At 50.0% G+C, this 25201-nt stretch overlaps 8 protein-coding genes across 8 annotated transcripts; 4 read left to right on the top strand and 4 right to left on the bottom strand.

Annotated features, from left to right (window-relative positions):
* Positions 1-74: 74 nt before the first annotated feature.
* On the bottom strand, positions 75-796 carry loc1 (the record flags this gene model as incomplete). Its single annotated transcript, XM_035497079.1, has 3 exons — positions 75-206; positions 293-442; positions 509-796. The coding sequence occupies 3 exons, from the start codon at positions 794-796 to the stop codon at positions 75-77; spliced, it is 570 nt and encodes a 189-aa protein (XP_035352972.1).
* Positions 797-1265: 469 nt separating this feature from the next.
* On the top strand, positions 1266-2079 carry AtWU_01966 (putative NADH-ubiquinone oxidoreductase B14 subunit; the record flags this gene model as incomplete). Its single annotated transcript, XM_035497080.1, has 4 exons — positions 1266-1308; positions 1424-1485; positions 1691-1837; positions 1960-2079. 4 exons carry the CDS (start codon positions 1266-1268, stop codon positions 2077-2079), a joined length of 372 nt encoding a protein of 123 aa, XP_035352973.1.
* Positions 2080-2715: 636 nt separating this feature from the next.
* AtWU_01967 (DNA-directed RNA polymerase core subunit RPC19) lies at positions 2716-3358 on the bottom strand (the record flags this gene model as incomplete). The annotated part of the gene is made up of 4 exons (XM_035497081.1): positions 2716-2849; positions 2925-3001; positions 3080-3171; positions 3248-3358. The coding sequence occupies 4 exons, from the start codon at positions 3356-3358 to the stop codon at positions 2716-2718; spliced, it is 414 nt and encodes a 137-aa protein (XP_035352974.1).
* An 8276-nt stretch (positions 3359-11634) lies between these two features.
* On the top strand, positions 11635-13116 carry AtWU_01968 (uncharacterized protein; the record flags this gene model as incomplete). Its single annotated transcript, XM_035497082.1, has 2 exons — positions 11635-11840; positions 11904-13116. The coding sequence occupies 2 exons, from the start codon at positions 11635-11637 to the stop codon at positions 13114-13116; spliced, it is 1419 nt and encodes a 472-aa protein (XP_035352975.1).
* Positions 13117-14076: 960 nt separating this feature from the next.
* rrp36 (putative pre-rRNA processing protein) lies at positions 14077-15205 on the bottom strand (the record flags this gene model as incomplete). The annotated part of the gene is made up of 2 exons (XM_035497083.1): positions 14077-14979; positions 15032-15205. 2 exons carry the CDS (start codon positions 15203-15205, stop codon positions 14077-14079), a joined length of 1077 nt encoding a protein of 358 aa, XP_035352976.1.
* A 305-nt stretch (positions 15206-15510) lies between these two features.
* AtWU_01970 (NIF domain protein) lies at positions 15511-17795 on the top strand (the record flags this gene model as incomplete). Its single annotated transcript, XM_035497084.1, has 2 exons — positions 15511-15630; positions 15687-17795. 2 exons carry the CDS (start codon positions 15511-15513, stop codon positions 17793-17795), a joined length of 2229 nt encoding a protein of 742 aa, XP_035352977.1.
* Positions 17796-18545: 750 nt separating this feature from the next.
* AtWU_01971 (putative translation elongation factor eEF-1 subunit gamma) lies at positions 18546-20111 on the bottom strand (the record flags this gene model as incomplete). Its single annotated transcript, XM_035497085.1, has 3 exons — positions 18546-19543; positions 19777-19978; positions 20082-20111. 3 exons carry the CDS (start codon positions 20109-20111, stop codon positions 18546-18548), a joined length of 1230 nt encoding a protein of 409 aa, XP_035352978.1.
* Positions 20112-20463: 352 nt separating this feature from the next.
* AtWU_01972 (mitochondrial 37S ribosomal protein uS9m) lies at positions 20464-21488 on the top strand (the record flags this gene model as incomplete). The annotated part of the gene is made up of 2 exons (XM_035497086.1): positions 20464-21325; positions 21397-21488. 2 exons carry the CDS (start codon positions 20464-20466, stop codon positions 21486-21488), a joined length of 954 nt encoding a protein of 317 aa, XP_035352979.1.
* Between the last annotated feature and the right edge of the window lie 3713 nt (positions 21489-25201).

The following is a 25201-nucleotide window of genomic DNA, read 5'->3' on the forward strand; positions in this document are numbered from 1 at the left end:
GACCAGTATAACGCCAGAGACCCATCTAACTACATAGACCCGGTATAGACAGAATTACTTTTGTACATAGAATTTCAAGCAAACGCAACACTCTTCTTCTTTCCTTTTGACTTGGAAGACGACTCCCTGCTGGGCGCTTCATCCTTTGTCTCGCTGGAGCCACCCTTGTGCTTGCGTTTTTGGCGAATGGACTGCTTCGCTTCCTCCTGTTCCGATCAAACCAGTTAGCAACCCTTGAATCATAAAAGTCCTTCAACAGGACAACTGGGAAATCATAGGCATATATACGCACCAGCTTAGACTTCTTCTGCGCCTGTCTAGCCTCTGCCTCCTTTCTCTTAGCCTCACGGATCTCCTCCAACTGGCGAGCCTTCATCATCTTGGATTCAATCTGTCCTTCCTTCTCAGCGTTGACCATGGCAAGGATGGTCATCATTCCCTCCTATTGCAACATTGTTAGTCAATGCGACAATCATCCAACGGCCTAGAAAGTAGATGGAATACGTACCGCATCGTCAACGAAAGTCTTGCCCTTCTTCTTACCCTTGGGCTTCACCACACCAACAGGGGTGATCGCATTCAGCTTGGGCAGTCCCAGTTCCTCCTCGGTATATTCTCTCTTCTTCGTCTTCTTCAACAGACTAGACTCCGTGCGCGCCTTCGCCTTGACTTCCTTGGGCGGCGGGCGCTTGGCGCCTTTCTTGTTCACTTTCGATGCGGACGAGAGGGGCTTGCTCTTCTTTCCGTCGCTCTTGTTCGAGGCCTTGCCAGCGGCGGGGCCCTTGGTCGGCGCCATTGCTTCGGTTCAAGTCTGCGTGTCGGGATTGATGATATGGAGAGTATCGAAAGAGGGAGACAAGAAAATCTGGATTGTCGCCTGCGATGGTGGGGGAGCGGGAGAACCAGCCACAAAAATCCAGTCGCCTAAATAGCACAAAAATCACGGACCTCAGATATACCGAAAATCAAGTAAATAAACCGAATCCAAGCCGAAGAAAAGAATTGGAACGAATGAAGCCCCGGACCCTCCAAGATCACGCCTCCGAAAGAGAAATTTTTTGAAACAGGCAGGCGGTGAGCCGCAACCCGGGAAGTGCAGGACCTCCACCACTTCTCGATCTCCTCGCATCGTCACCTTAAGGTTGGTCCGTCGAACTTCCCTTCCTTTTCCCCATTCGCTCTCCCTCCCCCCCACCGTCGTCTTTCTCTCCCCTCTCATCCCAGGTGTGCCATTGTCGAGCCTCACCACTAGGCCACTGTTCAAGATGACTATCAACCCGACCTTCCTTGCTCAGCGCACGCGCTCCTGTACGTTTTCCCCTACCTCTCAGGACTCGGTTGTCCCGACCAAGTCCGACCCTTTAGAAATTGCCGCAACGTCAATGGCCGGAATCCCGAGCTGACCTTTTCTCGCCTTGTGTAGCTGCCAACTGGGGTGATGCGAAGCACCGTGTCCTCAAGTCTTACAGAGAATGGCTTAGAGCGGTCAGTGATCCTTATACTCGATAATACCTATGCTCCATCACCTATTCCCGATCATCAATGGCCTGGCATTCCCGGTGTGGTCGTCCGTCGACCCTCCGCGTCTACCAGACAGACCCTGCGACGGACCATAACACCAAATTCGATGACTACTATTCTACGAGAAACATCCAGACTAACATGACTCCATTCAATTGCGATAATATAGTCCCCCGAGATTCAGACTATGTACTCTCTGAACCTCCCCGTCTCCGCTATTCGTACGAAGATCCGCCAGGAATTCGAGAAGCACCGCTACGTCAACCAGCTGAACGTTGTTGATGTGCTGTTGTACCAGAGCCACGCTGAGTTCCAGGTGAGTTATGAGAATTGGGCAGCCTAGTGATGCTCAATTGCTGCCATTGATACAATCTACATCAACCAATTGAGTTTCACATATCATGGTCTGGATAATGTGTTACTGACCAACATCAATAGGAAACCCTCAACTACTGGAAGCAGCTGTCGCATGTGATGAAGTACTTCCGCCCCGAGGAGGACCCCGGTGCTCGGCTACCTCCCAACTTCATCTCGGGCTTCTTGGAAGGCCGCAATTGAAATTGTGAAATTATTATCACCCACCATCATCTCTTATTTATCTCCTTTATACTCCTGGTATCCCTTAGCATTGAAAGTTCTCTGACGGCTGCGAACGCTGATAGAGTGTGTGTGAGTGTTATGTAAATATTGTCTGACTACATGATGTTTTTTGAATCACTCGAGGTTGCTTGTGTAGTAAGCATGTAGACTGTATTTGAATTGATTGCGGTCCGTATGAGAAAGACACTACTGTAGGCTTTTGGACTGTTTGATACGAACAGCCGATAAATACATACATACAGGGCTAACAGCCAGCAAGTGTCAACAAAGCCCAGACCACATAATCAACCCACATATCTATGAGCATATAGTAGTACTGTAGTAGATGCTATATACCCTTCACTCCATCCACCCCCTCGAAACCACAGCACCTTACCCACCCACCCAATAAATACACCCCACCTAACCACCCCCAAATAATAAAGAAAAGAAAAGTAAAGTAAAATAAAAAAGAAGGAAAAGGTATAACTTTTCTACACACACACAACGCCATCAATCCCATCAAATAGCAAAACATAACACACACACACAGAGAGAGCATCAAAGCCAATAACCACCCAAGAGTCTATAATATGTATAATAAAAAAATAATGCCTAAGCCTCCATGCGATCCGCCTGCGCAGCATTAAAGTCATCCCGAGCAGTGGTGAACTTATCCGTAACGACATCACAGAGATCCATTAGAGTGTCGAGACCTTTTTCGAGGGCTTCGACGGCGGTGGTTGTTTCTGACAATCACAGTCAATATCAGCTGTCTTCATTCTATCTCAACCCTATGGGAGGTAGGGAGGAGGTTTACTAACCATAAGTCTGAATGCGAAGATTCATCTTCGTCTCGGAAGGATGGGGGATAGTGTAACCGCAGAATTCGACTTCGGGGCTATAACCCAAGGAAAACCCACCCCGTTAGCAAGATGCAACATAGCAGTGTAATTAAAAGGGCGGGTTGTGTACGCACTTCTTCATAATCGCATATCGCAGCGCATTACCCAGAGTGTGACCCTCTCCCTCGAATTGGAATGAAGCTGCGGTATCGGATGAGCCGGGCAACTATTATCCCATTCATCAGGTATTAGCATACGGTCGGAAGTTATTCATATGAACAGTGTATGAAGTGTATACGTACGACAACAATGCGCTTCTCGTCCAGCTCGAGGACGTCGGTCTGCTCTTCCTGGGGCGCGGAGGCGTCCAGCATGGACTGGTCTTGTTCTTCGGAGTGGACGGAGGCGGGCATTTTGAATGAAATTATAAAGAGGTTTGAGGTACTGATCCTGCGGATCTGGTTAGCGCATTGTCTGGTATATTGTCGTTCGTTCGAGGTGTATACTGAGGGGGTAGGTGGTGGTGGTGATTCTTGAGGGTAGAGCGGAGGAGAGAAGTACTTAGTGGCGGGAAACGCAAGTCGCGAATGCGGGATATCTTAGAGAAACAGAGTCCAGAGGATAGTATATTCCCGGCTAAAAGTGAATAGGAAATCAAAAGAGTCGTATGCGTCAAGTTTCGCAAATCACCAGATGCTTAATTGCTCATGAGGAGAAAAATGAGAAAAACGGTTTATCGATATCTCACCGCCTTCGGAGGAGGAGGGCATATCCTTACCGCCTGCCTTATTCTATTTTCTGTATGCTGCTGCTGCTGCGATGTATGTTTGCCTTTGATTGGATCTATTGAAAACTACATCTTCACGAGTGCTACTAACTATCTACTCATAAGTAAATGACCTGTCATTTGTAAAGAGTTGCAAGCTAACCAATCTGTAGCAGAAGCTAACGCACAGCATATCCTATTCAAGCACTCTGCATGACTTATATCCAACGGCAGGATACGTACATATACGCCGTACACTGCGTGAACGAACGCTCTTCTCGGCCGTGTGTGACACTGGGTACGAAGTAGTATCTAGTAGTTAGCTTCTAGTCAATGTCAGGTTACTTCAAATCATCTGCATAAATATAGCAATCCGGATTGTGTCAAACATCGGGCACACGGTATGATCTACCACTATGCATACCCTTGTGCAACTGTGGCTGGATTTTATTTCCCCCCGTTCTTCTTCTTCTCTCCGTCGCTTGTCTTTCTTCTTTGCAGAATTGAGCTTTGCTTGCATAACAGCTACAGAGTAGTGCTGGTGCGGTGCTACTGTGGTTTTCTCCGGATGGATGGATGGATGGATACTGCAGGTAACCGACCGAGTAGGCGACTATTTGATTAATCCTTACTGGAGATGAGTCTTATGTCGCTGGACATACAGTAGTCATACTATTAGATTGGTCTTATTCCTTAATGGCTTGGTTCGTGTTGGTACGGAGGAGATAGAATGCTCCGAAGAGCTGGGTTCAACTGCCAGGCAGTCTTTGAGTTCTATAAATATGTATGCCATGGGGCAGTTGAGTGCAATTAATGTCCGCACCAGGGAATATTTTAGTGCAACGCTGTCACCTACATAAACCCAACTACTAAAGTAGTAGTAGTAATACGGTGTAATTATTCTTAATCTTCCCCAATCAATAGTTCAGTTCGTTAGTACATAGGAGTAATACGTTAATCCTCCGTAGTAGCCAAGTAAGTACGCGACCGGGACCAGGCTACATACATACATGCTAAACAGTAAACACACACACTGATAACCACGTACTAATTAAATTACTACTATTATTGACAATGGCTTATTACGATCGACCAGATGCTATATCGCTTGCCTTTGGGGAGCACGCCCCCTCTTTTTTCTTTTCTTCCCACATGGAAGAACCAATATTAGCAACAGGGGGGGGGCCGTGCAGAGGCAACGCCGTTGAGACTAGACTCGGGCTTGAGGAAGGCTTAACACGGGGTGCTAATAAAATTAATAACATTATTAACTATTGCCATCTGGCAATTTAAATCAATCTGTCAACACCGACCGTGTGTTTATGACACACAGTTTTGATAACGTGACGATGCAACCGTTCAAGATTTCGGGGTGTAATCATACTTGGATATTAAACTATTGCCTTGGCAGTGTAGATAGCTGGGTTCGCTACTGCAGGTATGGAGCTTCGGTTGTTAGGTAGTGCGCAGATAGATAGATTGTTATGTAGATAGTGTATAGTAAGTACTATGCTCGGATTCGGACTCGGAGTCGGTTGTTACTTACTTGGTTGTAATGGATGATGTCGTGATAGATGAGTGACGAAATGGATGGCGCGTACGGGAAGTTACTAATTGATCTGGTGTTGATTAGGAGATTGAAATATTTGTTTGCCGAGTGTCCATTTGCTCCATCGCTAATAGTAGGATTGTCTACTCCGTACTAAGTACTCCATAGTTGGAGACATCTATCGGCGGGATGTTGTACTGTGTATATTGAAGATGGAGTATACTATTTACCTACCGGGTCGGTTAAATCCTCGAACAATCCCTTCCTTGCGCATGGAAGTAGTAGTGTTAAATAATCAACGCTCATTTCGCATATGCAGGACAGGGCAGGGTACATAGAGGAACTCCCGTGTGTAGTACTACTACGGAAAGATAAATGGGTGGTTCTCGTTTCGAGTAACCACACGCGATAATCTATCTCGTACTCTTCCGGTGGGAGAGAAACAATATACATACAGAGTAGTATCCACACCGTGTCCATGATAGATATGATGCATAAATAGTATCCACGAAATCGGGATCTCAGCTTGCCGAGCAAGCCACAACGATCAAATACACCGACCCTCCTGGAAATAAAATATTTCAACAGGTTGACCATGAACATGTTAAGTTGGTAGACCCTTTGTGATATGACAATCCATGGTACCACTTCAGCAGGTCAATAATTTCTGGAGACGGCAAGGCCGGACCCATAAACTAGTGGTTCATCAAGACTGGATGGCAAGGCCGTTCCTTAATCTTATTTGCAAGGAGCACACGTGGGCCCGCCAGGCCGAGGTTGGAACTTGGGAACTTATACCAAAGTAGACTAACGAGTTATAGTAAAAATAGGAGAGGTGGTTTTTATGCGAGGGTGCGGACTTGTATTATTTTCTAACACATTGTACAATAGAGATTCCACCGTACTTTCATCTGGATAGTTGTAGGCATTGCTTATCAGCGAGGTCGTTAGCTGCACTTTTTTCCCTGGTGATTGAGTTAGTATTCAGTAGCTACTAAGTCTCTAGTAGTAAGCCGGATCTCACTAGTCGTGATCCCCGGGTTAATGAGGCGGTCCCATTTAATATTAACAATGACTTTACCTCGTGGAGTGGGAAATGAGGGGAGAAGAGATCGGCCCTGATGATTGGCTCTCGCAAACGGGCTTATCCGCAGATGATTTCGGGCCTTAATTAGGAAGGTCTGTAAGTATTCCATCATGGAAGTAATCCATAATGTCAACTCCCATCATCGGTACCTTGGAACGAGTTGTTGAGGATAGATAGATACATACTATCTACTAAGCCATCAGCGAGTACTGCTGCAAATGAATTTGTCAGATCCACATCCCACCCAGCCGTGTAAGCAGGCCACGCATTGGATCGGAGTACTACTGTGTAGTGTGTAGTACCTGCAAAGTATCAGCACTGCAACTGTAGCAGGGATTGAAATCTAATATCCCAGGAAGTCGATACAAGATGGAGCCCTCTGCATGCTTTGACTTTTTTACTAAACCTTCATGAGGAGTGACCGAACTCTTTTTCCCTACCCACCAGGCTGTCGGGAAGTGGTTCCGCGCGTTAGTTTTGACTCTTGTGAATGTATTGGGAATCGATTTTGAGAAGGACGGTGTATACGCATTGGGCTAGATCACTACCTAGAAGAATGGATGTGGCTTGCTTCTACTACTGGTGATTGATCGATTGATTGGCTTGAATAGTAGGTCTGTTTCGAAGACAGCAAGTTAATTAAGTTTGACTCAGCAGAAAAAAAGTTTGACAGGTCCCATGTTTTGCATTGAGGCCTTGTTTGAGTCAAGCCGTTCTGACTCGAGCAAAAAAAGGGCCGGAGGCTTGGGTCTTGGTTGCACGAGGGCTGGGATTCAAAACCATCCCCAACAGTTGCTGCTGCTGCTGCTGCTACTGTTACACTGGTACGGCATCTCGGCTATCAAGGTAAGGTTAACTAGCTAATTCACTAATTATCTAAACTCTTCAGAATTACTCCGCGGGCCCTGTCTGCCCGTCTCATCCTGCACTGCAAATCTGATTGAGACAATAGTGTTGTCGCAGGAAGCGAGCTAATCGTCTGAAAGAGAGAGATTCTCATTTCCGCCCCAGCCCGTGATCGAAGGGGCGCGGGCTAGGTTGGGAAAGAAGTCGATCTTCATTGTTCCCAATAGTTCGCTCGCAGGTTCATGTGCTGTGCTTGAAATGGGCCTGCGGAATTGACCACGAAAAGTCGAATGGAAGGCATGGGAAAAATTCTGCCTTACAGTAGTTCGGTGGCTCGGGCCCCTGGGATGTCGCAAGGTAAGCAGTGCCGGGCGATCATGTCTAGAATTTTACCTTTCGAGGCGGATGTGTGCGGGTGAGCAAGGTAGGAGTAGTAGGTAGGTAGGTGTTTTTCTATCCACTTCTCCCTCTTGACTCTACATACAGTATCTACATACCTTATTACGCTTCTTAGTATGTATCTACAGTTGGAGTGTTGTTACTCCTACTTATCTGGGAGTAGCGACCGAGCAAGGTCAACTGATTTCCGGTGGATTGCTCCGGCTGGGCGCGGAAATCCCGGCCCTGATGGAAGAAGAGGCTGCGATAATAGTAGAAAGAAGCCCGTGTCGGATCATTTTAGTCTTACTCATATTGTAGAAAGTTACTTTTTGTTGGGGGCAGAAATGAGTGAGTGCAGTTCGCAATGTAGTCAGACATGACGATCTGATTATCATGTAATGTGTTATGTGTTATGTGTTATTGTTGCTGCTGCTGCTGCTGCTGCTGTTGTTGTTGGAGTAATATGATGATAATTATCGTTATTATTATACCTTTTCTTATTTCTCCTACCCGAACAGTTGGTCTTCCCGGTCTGGAGCATTTGATGAAATTATTCATCCATTCATGCGACTGTTGGCTCGTCTCGGGCATGTCACAACGCGACACTCTCAACGAGAACGAGGGCCGATCGTCATCGTCGTCGTCGTCGGACTGTGCCGCGGGATGATCGATCGAGGCATCTGTAGAAGACCTGGTTGCCTACCTTGTTTCTTCTTTTTGCTTATCATATCATTAGTTACCAAGGTTAGCAAGGGAAGCCTTACCAAGAATTCATCTACTTCTTTCCACACTAGCGAGCAGAGACTGAGACTGAGAGAGAGAGGAACGTGGGGAAATGTGAGATGTCAACTTTTCGGATTAATTTGTCAAGCCCCCAATAGAGAGAGGCTGTTGCTGACTGCAGACTAGTCTAAGAAGAGGAGAGGAGGGGGGGGGGAGAAAGTGGGCAAGTCGGAGGGGTGGAAACGAGAAGCGAAACTGTGGTTAGTGAGTTAACAGGATTACTAGTATTATGTCTGACAGAAGAGTGGATTCATGGATCGGGGCAGGGACTATTGTTTCCACCAGTTTGGCGCCGGTGGATTCGGGGATGGTGAGGGACGCTGGTGTCGCAGGTGCGTCGCCACCAGGGGGGGAAGGAACCAAACCAGGCTCTCTTTTCCTTTCCCCCAATTTTATCCACCCTGCGTCGGACGCCGACACGATAGTTTGTTGGCACGGGATGGATGGATGGATGGCTGTGTGTCAGTCATCCACTACTGTAAGTACCCTCCACTACAGAACAAGGCTGTCATATTCACCACTTTCACTCGAGCAAGAATATGGTATTTAGTAGGAGAGAAAAGAAAGGTAGCGATGAGAATGAACATGGAAGAATCATCTTGTGCCATCTGCTACACTCTCAAAACGAGTGCAAAATTCCTAGCCGGTGACTGGCTCGGGAATTCCCAAATGTTCCAGCTGTCTCACAGGCCAGCGGCAGTTCCTGGATCTCCATAGGCCGGATCCCGGATGGGTCGCAGGGAAGAGCCCCTACCTTGTCTTCAGTTGGATGGAACACGATAGTCGGGCCAAGAGACGAACTAAACTGGTTAAGTTGTACCTTTGTCTGGTGCGTGTCTGGACTCTTCAAAGTAATCTTCTGTTCTTTCTTGTTTCTCCCCCTCTCCCCTCCCCTCCTCTTTTATCGTCCAACACATGATAGTAGTATATTGCCTGAACACGTATAGACAGGGAAGCAAAAAACAAGATGAAAAGAAAAAAAGAGATAAGGGAAAGTAGGCCAGGGTGTGAATTTTGGAAACACCTAATGTGAAGACTACAGATACATTCATTACATCAGAAAAGTGAGAGATAAAAACTCCCAGGTGTCATCTTATCATGCCAGCCCGATGACAAGAACACAAGAGAGTAGGTAGGAGAAAAAAGAAAGAGGTGTGTGGTACTACAGTCCAACCGATGTGAACCCGAGGCGATCAGCAGCAACCGCCAATTGTCACAAAAGTGTCACATCATCGGCGGACAAGCCCTGGGCGGAAACAAACCATGTCTCAGCTGGTGCCAATCAAGTGGGAATCCTGCTCCACTTGGTCTGAGCATTTTCAGGAGATTATTGGGATGGATCCCAGTCCGGTTTTCTATTTTTCTCTTCTTGTCTGTCTGTCTGTCTGTCTTGTGTTTCTTGTACACAAGATAATTCTTCATTATTATTTCTTATTATTTTCTATTTTACTTGTTATAGTAAATTCGTATTAGGAGAGATTACTAGGTGTTCACCTTCCTTTCTCAGGTACTCCGTAGATTAGTAGGTATTCTTTTAACCTGCTTGTTACATGCTCTCTCTTTCTTTCTTTCTTTCTCCTTCAGTGGTTTCGAACTAAGAGTCCCTAATGCTCCTAGCGACCAGGATCTCTTCTGGTTCTTGATATCGTATCCATTATTTTCTTCTTATTTTTAATTAATACTTTCGCATATTTTTCTTTTTCCATTTCTTTTTTACTTTTATTATTATTATGATAATTCTAGTAAAGTAAGTCCAAGTCTCGTCTTCTTCCCCACATCCATTCATTCAAGGTCTTGGTCGCCTCCATTGCAGCCCAATTAATTCCCACTCCCCCGTTTGATGATGATTATTTCTCCTGCTCGTTTCTCGCCTGTTCTCCGTCCTGGGTTTTAGGTTTCTTTCTTTTCTCTCTTCTATTTTTCCGTGTTTCTCATTTCTTTTTTCCCTTTTTCCCTTTTTCCCTTATTTTTATTTCGCTTATTATCAATCATAATTTCCTGGCTCCAACCCTGCCGCGTGTTCGGATTGAATGGCACGGTCCAACTGATAGCCCTTTCATCGTTCTGGCTACTAGTGCCAACCCTCTTCTGCCACCGTCTCATCGAGATTGAATCGACCTGTTGGATTTCCCTTCGCCCTCCCCGATCCATCCATCCCGCTTCCATACCAGACAACTTTGCCCCATACCGCCCTCCCAACTAATACCTACCTTACTTACTAGTTAGTCCACCTTCTGCTTCTTCTTCTCCATCATCCATACAATTTATCCTCCCTCGCTCGGGTCTGGTCTTCTCAGCCTTCTTTTCTTCCTTTCTTCTTCCTTCCTCTTCCCCTCTTCCTCATTTTTGCCTTTTACTGTTATTTTTGCTTTTTCTACTTTCCCTCTCTCTACCTGTTCTTCCTTCTCTCTACTTCTTGTTAGCTTCCTTTTTGTTTTCCCTTCCTCATTTCTTCCTTGAATATCATTATTATATCAGCATCATCGTGATATCCTCAATATTGATTCCCCCCCCTCCTTCCATCCTTCCCCTCCTTCTTCTCGGGCCATTTACCTACCTCGCATGGGGGCCAGACCTGTCGAGATCCGCTTCCACCACACACTATCGCTTTGTCGCTCTGGAACACCACACCCCCCCGGCCTGACCGACCTCTAACCGTTGTCACACTGCCGCCGGCCAGCCTTAGCTAACCGCCTCCCTCAAGTATCTGACCACTCCCCGTCGTTGTCACCTCCCACCACCTGTTTGACGACTGTTTCCTGGGGTGCCACATTGAACGTTGATCTCTTCCTCCTTCTTCCCCTCCGTCCTCCGTGCCTTTCCATTGTTCGGGCTGGATCCGTCGGTCTTTTGAAAGCTGCTTCCGCCCCCATTCCAGAGCTCAACCTCGACCTCGCCTCCCCCCGAAGACCAATATTAGCCGCCTCCGCTACCGAGCTCCCAAATCCGCGCGCGCTTTCATCCGATCTCGCCCTACCACCCCCATAATTCCAGCGCTTGTTAGAGAAAGCTTGATACTCCACCTGCTCCAGGCTGTGAGACGTTGGGTGGCACAGTTCTTAGCACCGTACAGGAACACGCTATATAGTCGGTGGCTGTGTGAGACAGCTCCCGAGGGGGAATTTTTCTTTTCTTTTTCTCTTTCGCCAGCCTAAATCGGTTTGACGGCTGCACCGTCCCTTTGATTCGACTGCTTCCCCTGGTCAGCTGTGTGCTTTCGCCAAGGAGTTTCCCGCTCCTTTGTGTCCTGTCGAATCCGTCACCCTTCGTTGTCATTATGTCGACCGCGGTTGCGCCTGCCCAGGCTGCTCCGCTCACGTCTCCGCGTATGACCCGCGATATCAGTCCGAAAAATTGCCCAACACTGGCGCCTGCATCTTCAGGTAACCAGACGAGTACCACGCCGCCGCGCCCATCCGGTGTCTCTCGGGATGTGTCGTCGGCCAAAAGCTCGCCTGCAGGAAAGAAACCGACCTCGCCTTCGTAAGTATCTTACCCGACAGTCGCTGGCTGAATCGCCGATGCAGATTGTTGACCTTTCAGCAGATCACAGGCCGGATCCACTGCGAGTCGAGTTATCGTGAAAAAGGAACCTCCGTCCTCCCCGGCAATGCAGTCTCATACTAGACCTCGCCCTCGCAGATTAGACCTTTCCAGTAGCCTTCCGACCTCGGGGGGCTTGTCCGCACGGCCTCCTGGCGGCCCGATGACTGCGAGAGAGGGTGTCAACATGCAAGAGGTCGGGATCGCTTGCCTGTCCCCGGGATTCCAAACACATGACCCTGTGATGAGGGAGCAGCTGCAGCGGAGCTTATCGGTTCGGGATCAGCAGCGCTCAATAATCGAATCGCGTTTACAGAAGTCCGCCAAGGATGACGGGCCCGATGGAATCAAGCCATCTGAATCATTCGGCCTCCCCCGGGTCGGTGCATCGAAGAGAAGACCCCCGCCTGGCCTCTCCATCGTGCCTCCTTCCGCAGCCCAATTTGCTAGTGAACGTGTCATCCAATCCGCGCCATTGAATCAGACCTTCACGGGCCGAAACGAAGCGCAGCCCTTAACCCGTCATGTTGTTAACCAAAGCCCGACTTTGGGGTCCACATCTCACATCCATCACCTCCCTGCTACGCAAACAACCAATCGCTTGCCCCCGCTCTCTGACGTCTTTGGAAATGAGGCGTTGGGCCGCGATCGCGAGGCAAACCGGGGACTATATTACCCCAGCGCGACAGCTGCAAACCCGCCTCAATCGAACAATCTTCCCCCAATTCCCTCCCCTCGCATCTCCCGGGATGCCGCTCAACCTCCCAAGCGCCCCAGGGAGTACCGTTCCGCCGAGGAAGCTGTCCAGGAACTGTCAGGTGGGCGCGAGGAGCTTCTGCCGCGCATTGTACATTACGGCGGCCACCAACCCCCGACTCCACCATCTCCCCGTGTGGCTAACGGACCACCAAAGTCTGGAGTGCCTCACTCGGATGCTACGCCCATGGCGAACGCGCACCCCCCGCAGCCGTCATTGTATCCATCCGAGGGTACTGCTCGGCGCCGCTCGAGAAACGAGTACGAACATGAGCACGGCAGCCCGCCCTTGGGCCACGGCCCCGACCCACATTATCGCCCTAACCCAGCCTTGGCCTCTGGTGCAAGTGCCACCTATGGCCCATTTGGGGCTGGGAGAGACTCGCCCGAGACCCAGCGCAGAAAGAAGGAAGAATTCCTTAGTCTCTGCGCACGAGCCTGGGACCTATTCCATTCTTAAACCATGACCAATTGCTTAGGGTCTCCCTATGCGATCTGATTTGGCCCGTCGCTATGAATGCACTCTCAAATACCGCCAATCTTCTCTCATGCGCTATTCGGTGTGGTCAGTACTTGAGAAATTATGGATAGGCATGACCCAGCAGAAGGTGCTTATTTGGGAGCAATCACCCCCGGCTGAACTGCGGGCCCACAAAAACAGCAGATTTTACGTGTGGAGGGAGTGTGTCTGAAGAATATTATTTATTCTAGACATGATGCATATGCCGAACTACACGACTACCTATATGAACCGCATGAACAGTCGCTCTTTGAAAAAGAACGGAAGGGTGGATCCCGTCCCTTCAATCTCATCCCTTTTACCCTTTTTGCATCTTATACCATGTTAGGCCAGACGCCTTCATTGTTTGCCATTGGTTCCAGTGTTTATTTCTATTCGATCATTACTCAATCTCTTCTCTTTCATTGCCCTTTTTCTCCGATCGTCCCCTCGAGGGGAACTGGCTTTGTTCTGGACATGAGGCGTTATTTTGTTATGGGTTTAAAGATCATGTTCTTCGAAGAATCATGTCTATATTGTTTCGAGGACCTCAGATTTCGGTGATCCTTGCGTCATTGACTTATGGCTTGTTGCGATACCATTTGATTGTTTGTTTGTGCTTACGCGTCTGATTATCTTGGTACAGCAATAGTTATTGGATGTTGGTTGTTCGCCATCTGGCAGTGATAATATGTTCTTCATTTTTTTTTTTTTTCTCTCTGACTAAGCTGCAACTACGCCTGGAAGGAAAAGGTCGGTTTTGGATAATGATAAGTAATACGGTGTCTATATAAACACTCCCGGACTGTCGGCGTGGAAATGATGTTCTGAAATGAATTTTGTAGAGAATATATGCCTATGCAGTTGTGAACTATATACAATATGATGGGCCAGGCATCAGGATCAGACAAGCTCCAGCATCTATGCAACTCGGCGGCGTTTCCAGCCACCACCACCTCCACCGCCACTCGGCGCATCGTCGCCAGCCAAGGCTCTCCGCTCCATGGGCATCTCCTTTCTCTCCTTGGCTGCAGTCTTCTTGCGCTTCCTTTCGAGTGCCTTGGTGCGGTCCTTGGAGTTCATGTTCTCGTACTTCTTGAGCAGCACCTGCTTCTTCAGGTCCGACTTCTTCAAGAAGTACGGGTTGCTCTTCTTTCCTTCACGGATGAGCTGCTTCTCCTTCTTCTTATGCTCCGCTAAGACCTCCTTCTCACGTTTCCTGTTCTCCATCGCTCGAAGACGGTCTTGAGTCGACCGAATCGTACGCTTCAGAGCTTCTTTCTGTTCCTGGTTCTTTGTCTTGGCATATTGTTCCTTCAACTGCTTCAGCTCATCCCGACGATACTCGTCCAAGAATGCGTATGCGTTGCTCGCTGCCTGAGGGTTTCCACGGCCACCCTGGCTCAAGACAGTCGGGTCGAAGCGGGGGTCTCGCGACTTGGGCACACTCGGCGGCTCAATGATTGTCCGTTTGCGGGAGACGGCATGTTTGGAGGATTGTACGGCCGGCGCATGTTTGGAGGAACGGGAATGCTTTTCAGAGTCCTTGTTTTTCGACAGCGCTTGACGTTTCTGTTCGCGCGCTTCTTGAATCCGCGCTCGAATGTCGTCTAAGGGGGAAGGAGCGGCAGGCTCCTCTTCTGTCTTGGAGGCCTTGGATGACCGCTTCGATTTGGGGCCTATAGATGCTTGTGCTTTCGCCAATGCGCCGAATGAGATGCTGCTTAGTGAGGCTTGAACGTCGTCTTGGGGATCGTCGCTGTCGTCTTCGTCATCTTCGTCGTCCTCCTCGTCATCATCCATATCTTCCGGGTCGACTTGAGACTGCGAAATAGTCAGTATGTTGCGACATCTATCCAAAGAATAGGGAACCAACCACATCGTCTTCGTCGTCCTCGTCTAGGGAACCATCACTGCCACTCTCTGAGCCCGACTCGTCAGAGCGGAGATCGTCGCTCGCCTGCTCCGAGCCAGACTGGTCAGAATAGAGCTCCTCGTCATCCTGAGCGACAGCTCGCACGCGGCGATTCAATAGGTCTGAAATAGCCATTTCGCAGTTCTTGGATGGGGGATGTATAAGTGTATTTAGTTCAAGCAAGGTGAGATGAAAACCCAAGCTGGCCAGGCGGTGAGATCGGCGGCCGAAAAAAAATGAGGTCGTTCTGCCGTTCCTGGAAGGCGGCGATCAGGGCGTCACCACCTTGATTGGCCAGATCCCCCGATAAGTAGGTCACTTTTTCTGCCTCCGCATATCTTCTATCTTTCTTTTATCGTTGGCTGCTCTCATCCTCTTCACTCTCTTGTGTCGCGGCGGATTCCTACTTCGGTCGCTCATCTTCCAGGAATCTTCCATTCATGTTGCGAGTACGCCAATGCTGCCTATTCCCTCGTTTGTCTCCGATTGCTATAAAGCCCCGCCCCGCCCCGATAGTCCCCTCTCCTGATCGCAAGTTTCATAGTGGGGTGTCCTCCAAGGTGTGCACTTTTTGTCCGAATATATGAATATCTGTATTGCTAACACCATTGGACAGGCTGCTCTGGGAACAATCAGCACTCATTATACTCCTGTCACTTTCCGCACATGCTATCATAAATCCTCGAATCCACCCCAGTTCTCTGTCCGCAACAACCAGTCCGTTGAGCCCGACATGGAGTCAACAAATGCATCGGCGTTCGACGCCTCAAGTATGGACAGTCGCGTTTGTCATGATGGTTCCAATTCTTCCGTGGTAGGGGATGATAAGCCTGCCTGGAGACCGTATAAAGACCGCTGGGCTCGTCAGAAAATGAGGAACACCAAGCGCAACGGCACAGAGGATTCCGGCACGACGGCTCCGGGAAATGCTCCCCCATCTGCTCGCCCGCGGCAAAAGCTACCACGACGGAGCAAACAGGTAGCCGAAAAGAACATTCGGGAAGAGATGCAATCACAAGCATCACAGTCTGCCAATACAGCGTCCTATGCACCAGGTCATCCATCCCAGAACAGCTTTGGGACATTTGACAACTTCAATCTGGCACCTATGTTTCTCCCGTTCCAGAACGGCATGGCTGCGCCAAACGAAACTTTTCCAGGGTTTCAGCAGCCTTTCTGGCAGCTCCCATTGGAGCAACAGCAACAGCTTCTTCAAGCTCCTTTGGGTGAGCCCACTAATCCTTCTTTCGGTTTCCCTCCGTTGAATGACATGAGTGCGTTCCCTGGTGGATTGCCTCCCATGTTCCCGCCTGCATTCATGAACTTTGCGCCAACGAATCCATTGATGACAATGCCGCCATTCGGGCCCATGACCTTCCAAGCAGCTGGCTCTGCTGGAGTCAATACCCGCAACATGTCCAGTCAGGTTCCATCGCCACGCCCGGGGTCTTCATCCAAGGCACGCGCTAGTCCTCGCCCTCGTTCGAAGAGGTTCGAGTCTCCGACACCACCTAAAAGAGCTCTTCCAACACTAGCCTACCTTGAGCAGTCATCAAAACCAGCCAAACGGAACTCCTGGAAACAGCCTCTACTAGTCATCTTGGACTTGAACGGCACGCTCGTCCATCGGCCTGACCGGTACATGCCGCCTCGATTCAAGCGAAGAGCGGGACTAGACATCTTTATACAGACATTGATGCAGAAATACAAAGTCATGATATGGTCGAGTGCCCGTCCCCCCACCGTCGACGGCATCTGCCGCCAGCTCTTCATCAATGACAGCCGGACGCAAATCGTCGCCGAATGGCACCGCGAACACTTCAACCTCACACCACAGCAATACGATGCCAAAATTCAGGTCTACAAGACCCTCAGTACCGTCTGGGCTGACGAAAAGGTCCAAGCCTCATACCCCAGCCCCGAAAGCCTGGGCTCATCCGTACCTGGAACCTTCCAAAAGACCCGCTGGGACCAAACCAACACCATCTTAATCGACGACACCCGCCTCAAAGCAAGCAGCGAACCAAGCAATCTCCTCGAAATCCCCACCTTCGACGGACACTCCGGCGCAGAAGACGCGGCCACATTAACAAAGGTTCTGCAAATGCTCGAGGAGCTATCCTTACACGACGACGTCAGCCAAGTCCTCCACAAATGGTACAACTCGATCCCCAAAACTGGCAACCTGTGTCTCGACATCAAGCTCCAAGACGACGCCGAAGCCCAACAACAACAACAACAACCCGAAACCACCCAACAACAACCCCAACCCAAACCCAACGACGTTCCCCTCACCCCAGCTGAAATCGCCGAGGCACGCAAACAACGCCGCAAAGCCCGCAAGCGCGAAAAGACCGCCGAGAAAGCCAGGGCCCGCCAGATTCAGAAGCAAGAAGATCGTCTTGCCGCTAAAGCGAAAAAGCAGCAACAACCTCCTCCTACATCTATCCCAGTGGCCGCCGCCGTCTCTTCTACTGTCGATGAAACAAATACCGGCACACCACGTACAGACCCTTCCTCATATCCTCCTCCCTCCCCATCATCGCCTTCTTCTGACTCGACACCGGGTGGCACTGCCATACCATCCGGACTTGATCTAAATGAAAACGTCAGTAATACTTTAGGTGACGGTGATGCAAGTGATCGTTCGCCATCACCTGCCGTTTCGACCCAGTCTGAGAATTATCTTTTGGATCGGTTGGAGGAGTCATTGAAAACCGGTTGAGGGGTTGAGGTATTTTTTGTGTTGCCTTCTTCATTATCTGTCTGCATTTGATATCACCTTCTGTATTGTGCGAGGTGGGTGTTCCACATGATATGGTAATGGTGCATTCACTCATGGCAGGAGTTGGGGGGATAATCTAAGAGAAAGGATGGCTGGGCTGGGACCAGCTAGGTTATTGTATGGGTATGCACATAGTTTTGTATCACGAAGGGGTTACTATGAATGAAGTACATACGAGATGTTGATATGGCATATAGAGCAACATATACCAAGCAATGATTACAATACTGATTTACTAAGGAAGAAGAGGAAGTCATGATCATGGAAAGCACAAAGGTGCTAGTGGGTTTAATTTTGACTAGCTACTGCTATGGTCCATATCAATCGTAAGCGTGGCATTACGCGTGAAATAAATAGAGGAAGAAAAAGTTTTCTTTTGGAAGGAGTCGACGAAGAATGAAAACACGTAAACCGTTCCATCATGGGTAGCGTGGATATGTAAAAAAAGGGCGGGGGTAAATGACACCAAGGTGGGGAAAAAGCAATCAGATGAGATAGATGTTGACCGGACGGGAAATAGCGCCCTGAACATACTATCCCCACGAAAACTTTCCCACACCTCGGTCTGAGGAGAAAGAGACGGAGGTTATTTAAAGGTCGAGTTTCATCTCAGACGACTACCCAACGAGAGAAGAAGGGGGAAAAAGTGGGATATCATCATCATGAATTGGCTACGTCTAACGCACCAGCTTATTTGAAGACGTGGCCGTCAGCGAAGGGGTACTCCTTGCCCTCGATGACAACGGGGGTGTCCCAAGCCCACTGGTCCTCAATGAGCTTGCGGTCCTCAGCGTTGGTGTGGTCGAGCTTGCGGAACTCGTAGCTCTCCCAGTCGGGGCCGACCTCGAAAGCGGGCTTGGAGTCCTGGCCGCGGACCAGGAAGACACCCTGGATGACGCAGTCGTAGTTGGAACCGTAGACGGCCTGGGCACCGAAGAGGTACTTGCGGGAAGCCTCAAGACGGGCGTGGAAACCACCGATCAGGTTGTTGGCCATGAAGGTAAGCTTCAGCTCGTTGTTGTACTTGTAGTTAACGGACCAGAGGGAGTACTCCTCGGGCTTGTAGTTCTGCCAGAACCAGGGCAGAGCAACGGGGCGGGTGTCCTCGTTGGAGTACTGGCGCTTCCACTCGTCCAGGACGAACTCGGAGCGGCCAAGAGCCTCAAGGGGGTGCTTGGGCTTCTTCTCCTCAGCGGGCTTGGGCTCAGCGGCGGCAGCGGGGGCAGCCTCCTTCTTGGGCTTCTCCTCCTTCTTGGGGGGAGTGTACTTGATGCACTCCTCGACGAAGACGGGGTTCTCGAAGACAGCCTTGAAGGCGGGCTGGTTGACGATGGTCTTGTACCAGCGAGTGATGGCAACGTTCTCGTCACGGTACTTCTTGTCCAGGACGGTAGCGAAGGCACGGGTGAAGAGAGCGGCAGTGAAGTAATCAGCCAGGGAGATGCGCTCGCCAACAAGGAAGGTGTTGGCAGTGAGGTGGGTGTTAAGAACGCCAGCGTTCTTCACAGCAGCCTTGGCAGCATCCTCGACGTTCTTCTTGTTGTAGCCGTCAAGACCCAAGAGAGGGCGGTACCAGGCACCGAAGCGGGGGACGATCTCGGAGTTGGCGAAAGACAACCAACGGAGGATGGAAGCATAGTCCTGCTTGGTCTTGCCCAAGAGGGTGGTCTTCTCGTTCTGGGAGGTCACTTTTATTCGAGTCAGCATGAGGTCCAACCAAGAGACAATTGCGTGATCATCAAATAATCAAAACGAAATCTCTTCACTACCCCAAAGTGGGGTAAGAGATGATTTTCAGAGTCAAACGTTATCAACATTATTTATTTATTTACCAGTTCTGACAGGGATAACTTGAAATAAAATGCTCATCATGAAACAAAGGGAATGGCAACGCGCAAGGCGTATTCAGGGTAGAACGTACGGTAGACAGCGATGGCAATGACCTCAGACAGAGTGTAGCCGTTGGCACCCTCGAAGGCGGGGATCTTGCCGAGGGGGCTGAGCTTGGTGTACTCAGCGGACTGGTTGAAAGAGGCAGCAGAGTTAGCCTCAGTCTTGACCAGCTCAACCTCAACGTCGTTGGCCTTAGCCGCGACGAGGCAGGCAATGGTGCGACCGTTCTCCTATGGAGTCAATTAGCAAGGTGTTCTCAGCATAGCAGAAAGGAAGCTATTCTAAACCCTAGGATGGGAAGAACAACTTCCTGAACCAGGCGGAAACACATACAGGGGAACCGTAGAGCTTTCCGAAGGCCATTGTGAAGGATGTGTGGGAGGAAGATGAGGAGGGAGAAGAAGAAGAAGAGAAAAAAAGGGAGAGGGGAGGGGAAAAAGAGGGAGAAAAAAGGCGGCGGCAGCTTGTCGAGGGGCTCGAAACAAATTTGTGCGAATCAGACCGCTTCGGCCCCGGAGCAACCTTTGCTGCCGGATGCACGTGATCTCTCCGGCGAAAAACCTCAGGATAGTAAGAAAGTTGAAGGTTCCGGCGAATCTTGTCGGTTGGGTCCGTTGGTGTTCTTCGTCCTCTTGCTCCCTTCCCCCCCATTGCCCTTCTTCTTCTTCACCTCACATTCCTCCAGGCTCCCCTTTGCCAGCCGGTCTGCAGCATCATGGCCTGGCAAAGCCCCAATGGCCTTGTGCACGCCATGCACTCCATCCGTCGAGCTGCTCAATTGCGGCCTTTTATCCAGCGCTCCGTGATCTCCGCATCATCCCCGGTCTCCTCTCCATCCACGCCGGCTCTCCTCCAGCAATGCAAGAATGCCCGCAGCTATGCGACAGAAATAGAACCCGTTGCTGCTCCCCCCATTGACCTCGACACTTTCATCACCAGGCCTGCCCGCATCATCCCCGTGTCGCCGGCCTACTTCTCCGGCAGCCCCAAGTTTTTCGACCATATGCTGAAGCTGGAAGCTCTTCTGGCCAAGTATGCCGCATTACCCACGGTGTCCCCCAGCGAAGCCCCCAGAATGGCCTGGTTCAAGCTGCTCCAGTTCCGTGATGCCGTGGGCGAGCCCGTCCCGACCAAGAAGTACAAGGGCCTCATCAAGCTCCTGCAGCGTCTCAACCGCATTGACCCCAATGTTGCCCCGGAGGAGGTGCGAACGGCTCTCAACTTCTTCCTCCGTCCGGGTAATCCGTATGGAAACAAGCCCGCCCCCAGAACGGTGGATGAACAGGGCAAGGCCCGTGGTAAGGGCAAGCGCAAGGCGTCCTCGGCGGTGGTGCACCTCGTTGAGGGTGAGGGTGAAGTGTTGGTGAACGGAAAGACGCTGAACGAGGTGTTCCCCCGTCTACATGACCGTGAGAGTGCTGTCTGGCCTCTTCGGTGTACGTCACGGCTGGACAAGTATAACGTGTGGGCTACCGTTCGCGGTGGAGGAGTGACCGGTCAGGCGGAGGCTATTACACTGGCTGTTGCACGGGCTCTGCTGGTTCACGAACCTGCTCTTAAGCCTATCCTGCGGAAGGGTACGTATCTCCGACTCCCAACGAATTGGGTCATGGTGGAGCGAATTGCTGACCGATTTATTTTCTTACAGCTGGTGTGGTTACCGTGGATGCCCGTCGTGTGGAGAGAAAGAAGCCCGGTCATGTCAAGGCCCGCAAAATGCCCACCTGGGTCAAGCGGTGAAAGCATACCTGCCTACCTTACGTCCAGCTTCTTCTTCCCTCCCTCTGTTTCATTACTCATGTCCCCCTCTCTGGCCTTTTGGAGGGATTGTTTCTCTACCTGTTCTCCTTTTCCCCCTTTCCCCTTTAATTTCCTTGATTGTATTATTCCACTTGGCCTTGTGATTCTCGACGAAAGTATATCCTGTATTGCAAGCATCTCAACCCGGTGTCACGAGGGTTCGTTTCAGGACACGACACTGCATGTTCTCGGCGACAAGCATGTAACTATTGGCGTTGAACAATTGAACCGAAACTATAAGTGTAGACCATCTGTGCGACGGGGGTGTTGAGCATAATTGGACGTGGTAGAAATGCCCCGTTGACTAAAGAGGATTATCCGAGGGTGACTTGTTTGTCCAACAGTACTTGGGGTTTGTGGTCAATGAGAATGGTCTCTTTCCTCCGACCGTCTTGTCACCACCCCTCCTTAAGACAAAGGGGGGTTCCGTGGGAAGGAAGGGAGGTCAGTTGTTGGCCAGCAGGACGGCCAGACCCGTGGTCGATATAGGGGAAATGTAAAAGGGGGGCATAACGCGATCCAGATGTACATAATCTACTGTATAGTAGGCGCAAACACCGTTAGCCTCTAGAGAAAAGGCGCCGAAGATCATTTTACCAGATTGAACGCTCCAGGCGAGTTAGTAGACCCTCATAGGTAGCTAGCCAGTCTGATGATCGCCTAGATAGGTTGCGGAATTGAATCCAGCCTGATAATAGTAGCGACCAGAATCTCTCGTTACACAGGGAGCCCCAAGCGGTCGGTAGTGTCGAACCCCAGGACGCGACTATCCATAACGTGGCGCCCCATTGATCGGGGACTGGAAAGAGAGAAAGACAATGAACCGGAAGACTTTCTCTGCTTTCCACTGCCTTTCCTATTTCCCTCCCTATAGAATTGAAGGAGACGGGCTGGAACCTGATGGTGGTAACACAGAGGGCGAAGCGAGGCTCCAGATGAACGAGATGAGACTTTTTTACTACTCCCGGGGCCCGGACGACGCGATAGGAAGGTATATACGGCCGGATCATCCATCAAATGGGTGAGGTTGGTTGTGTCGTCATCCGTTCGATTGGGAATTACCTCCATCATGATTGGGGCGAGCATTTATCTGCCTGCTGCTGTTGCGGTCATGGCCAGCGTCATCTTACATCCTTGTGTCTTGGGAAGTCATGGGATCCTGGAAGTGACTCTATTGGACGATGCGATCGAGATCTAAAACTAGAGTGTTCGTCAGGGTGTGGCGGAGGGAGGGGAGCAGCCAGGGAGTTGGTCAACCAATTGGACCAGGTGGAAGCAGCATCGGTCTGCGCGGACCTATGGGGTGGAAGAGTAAAAGAGCTGCCTTGACGATGCTGATGGTAATTGATAATACTGATGACTATACCGGAGGAATAGGGTAGTTAGAGAAAATAAGGGAAGTGGTCTTGTGTGTGGAGTTGAGCCCACCGCCAATGTGCGAACCAGGTGGAGATGATAGTCCCGCGCATAATCGCATTATGGCCTCTCCGCGGATAAGTTGATAATTGGAATTCATGCAATACGTTTGGTTGGTACATTGTTTTCATTATTCACCAGACCATTCCAGCTCTGTCAGTGGGCGTGTTTAATAATCAGGCGCATGCAGTTGTGTAGACAAGCTTCCGATTGATACCGAAGAGATTGTATCTCCAGATATCGCCGAGATTAGCGTCGTATAGAGCGCCTTACTATACTGCTGCACGCCTGCTTGGTCGTAGCTCCCTGAGTCAGCGGCTTCATTGGGATAATGGCAGAACACTCGGATCCACGGCTGGCACGAGGAGCAGCTGTCAGAATAAGCACGAGGCAAGGTCATCGTATGTCGCCTGTTCCATTGTCTTGGACTTGGACTTGAAGATCATCGTCATTGAATAGCCACTAAAGGAGGCGATGGTCGACTGATGACTGCGATCCTGAAATCTAGTGTGAAAGTGGTGAGGCTGGACCCGCCTCACTTTCATTCCCTTGAACCTTGGAAAACATGTCCTATGAGCTCCGTATATCCCTCAAGAAGACTTGGACCCATGATTTGGAATCTCTTTACGTGGAGACGCCGTACTTTCTGCGCGTGCGTGGGGATCACGGCCCCCCAGGTCTGGCTTTAGTTTCTGACAGGCCCTAAAAGCGGCGCCGGCTCTTCGGACGCCGTTCTAGTGCACGCCGGGCTTTCCTCCCTGTCACGCCCTACCACTTAGCGCTCCGCTGGTGCTGGTAGTGCGAATATTCCCCCCAAAACCATGACAGAAAACAATTAAAAATCAGAAAGTAGAACACATCTAACTCAGAATAAGACAAGGAAAAGGAATAAGATCAGACAGCCCGGTCACCTTGCGCTGCAGACTAAAGTTAGCTTGCTCCAATTGCAGTGCTGCAGATCCCCCCTGTTGCCCCGACAAGCGTGGCCTCGATTGGTCGCTGAAGGTGCACGACCTTCCCAGCAGGCCGGAAGGTGTGCGACCCGGCAGCTTAGCCAGGCACGGCACGATCATTGACTTTAACCATCGATTGAGCGACTTCAGTGGCTGTAGGGTGATCCTTGATCGGGATAGGACCAAGCAGAAGTCTGCAACAACCGACAGAAGTTCCTGCGAAACCTGGACCGTGCTGGGCGGTGGTAGCTGGATGGCTGCATAATGCAAAGACCATTATTTTCCCGACCCGGTTCTCCATACTTGGTCTATGCTGCTGGGACATCACAATTCGCTGTATTTAAGCATTTTGGTACACAATAATGCACTGATCGATCCACCATCCAGCTCCCCGGTGTCGTCTAATCCCAGAAAGCGGTTCTTCCCGTGGTCCTAAGCCGATCTTCGTAAAGTTCAGTGGCCATGGCGGTGGGTTTCCGTGGAACCGGACTGCAAAAGTAGTACTGCTTCTTGCCTTGTTCTGGGTGTTCCTTCGGCTGCATCCAATTTACTTTTTTCTTCTACTCCTTTCAATACAGATGGGCGTAGATCTCCCCGGCTTGCAAACCCGATCCAGAAGACTGGTACACGGTTCGGTGCATGGACCAGAAGACGATCACCCAAATAGCGTTTCGGAAGGGCTTAAAGTTGACTTTAAAGGCTGTTCGGGGAACTCGGCCCAGTAGGTGGGAATCAGTCGATTGATCAATCGATCCATTGATTATAGAGCGCGTGGACGAATCCCCGAATTTGGAATGAGGACCAGGGATTCTCAGGTAGTGGTGGAAAATTGAAAAGCTGAGGTTAGCTCGGACGGCTTTAGTCCCTGACTAGTAGATACTAGAGAGGACTTAGAGGATCATACCTGGGTCAGTACATATGTAGTTAACTAGTTATGGGCCGTCCCCTCTTGGGACAATTAACCTTAATCGAATCCTCCAGGAAGCAATCAGAGGAAGAGCGGACAGTAAGACGAGAAAGTGCTGGCTGGGTGCATGAACGGATAGTGTGATATGGAGATGTAGACTACTAGATGCTGGAGAGTCGGGTTCGAGCAGGTACTTTTCAGCCCCGAATAGCCCCGCGCGCCTCGTGTCTGACTGATCTTCAGCACGATTGCAAAGTTCCTTGGCTCCAGACTTTTTATTTTTTTTTATTTTTTTCCTTTCCGCAGGAATGCGATGGATCTGAGGCGGCTCCTGTGGGGGCCACCATCGTAACTATGAAGTGATCCTAGTGATCCTC

Source organism: Aspergillus tubingensis (assembly GCF_013340325.1).
Source record: "Aspergillus tubingensis WU-2223L DNA, scaffold_3, whole genome shotgun sequence".
In the NCBI taxonomy this organism is placed as follows: domain Eukaryota; kingdom Fungi; phylum Ascomycota; class Eurotiomycetes; order Eurotiales; family Aspergillaceae; genus Aspergillus; species Aspergillus tubingensis.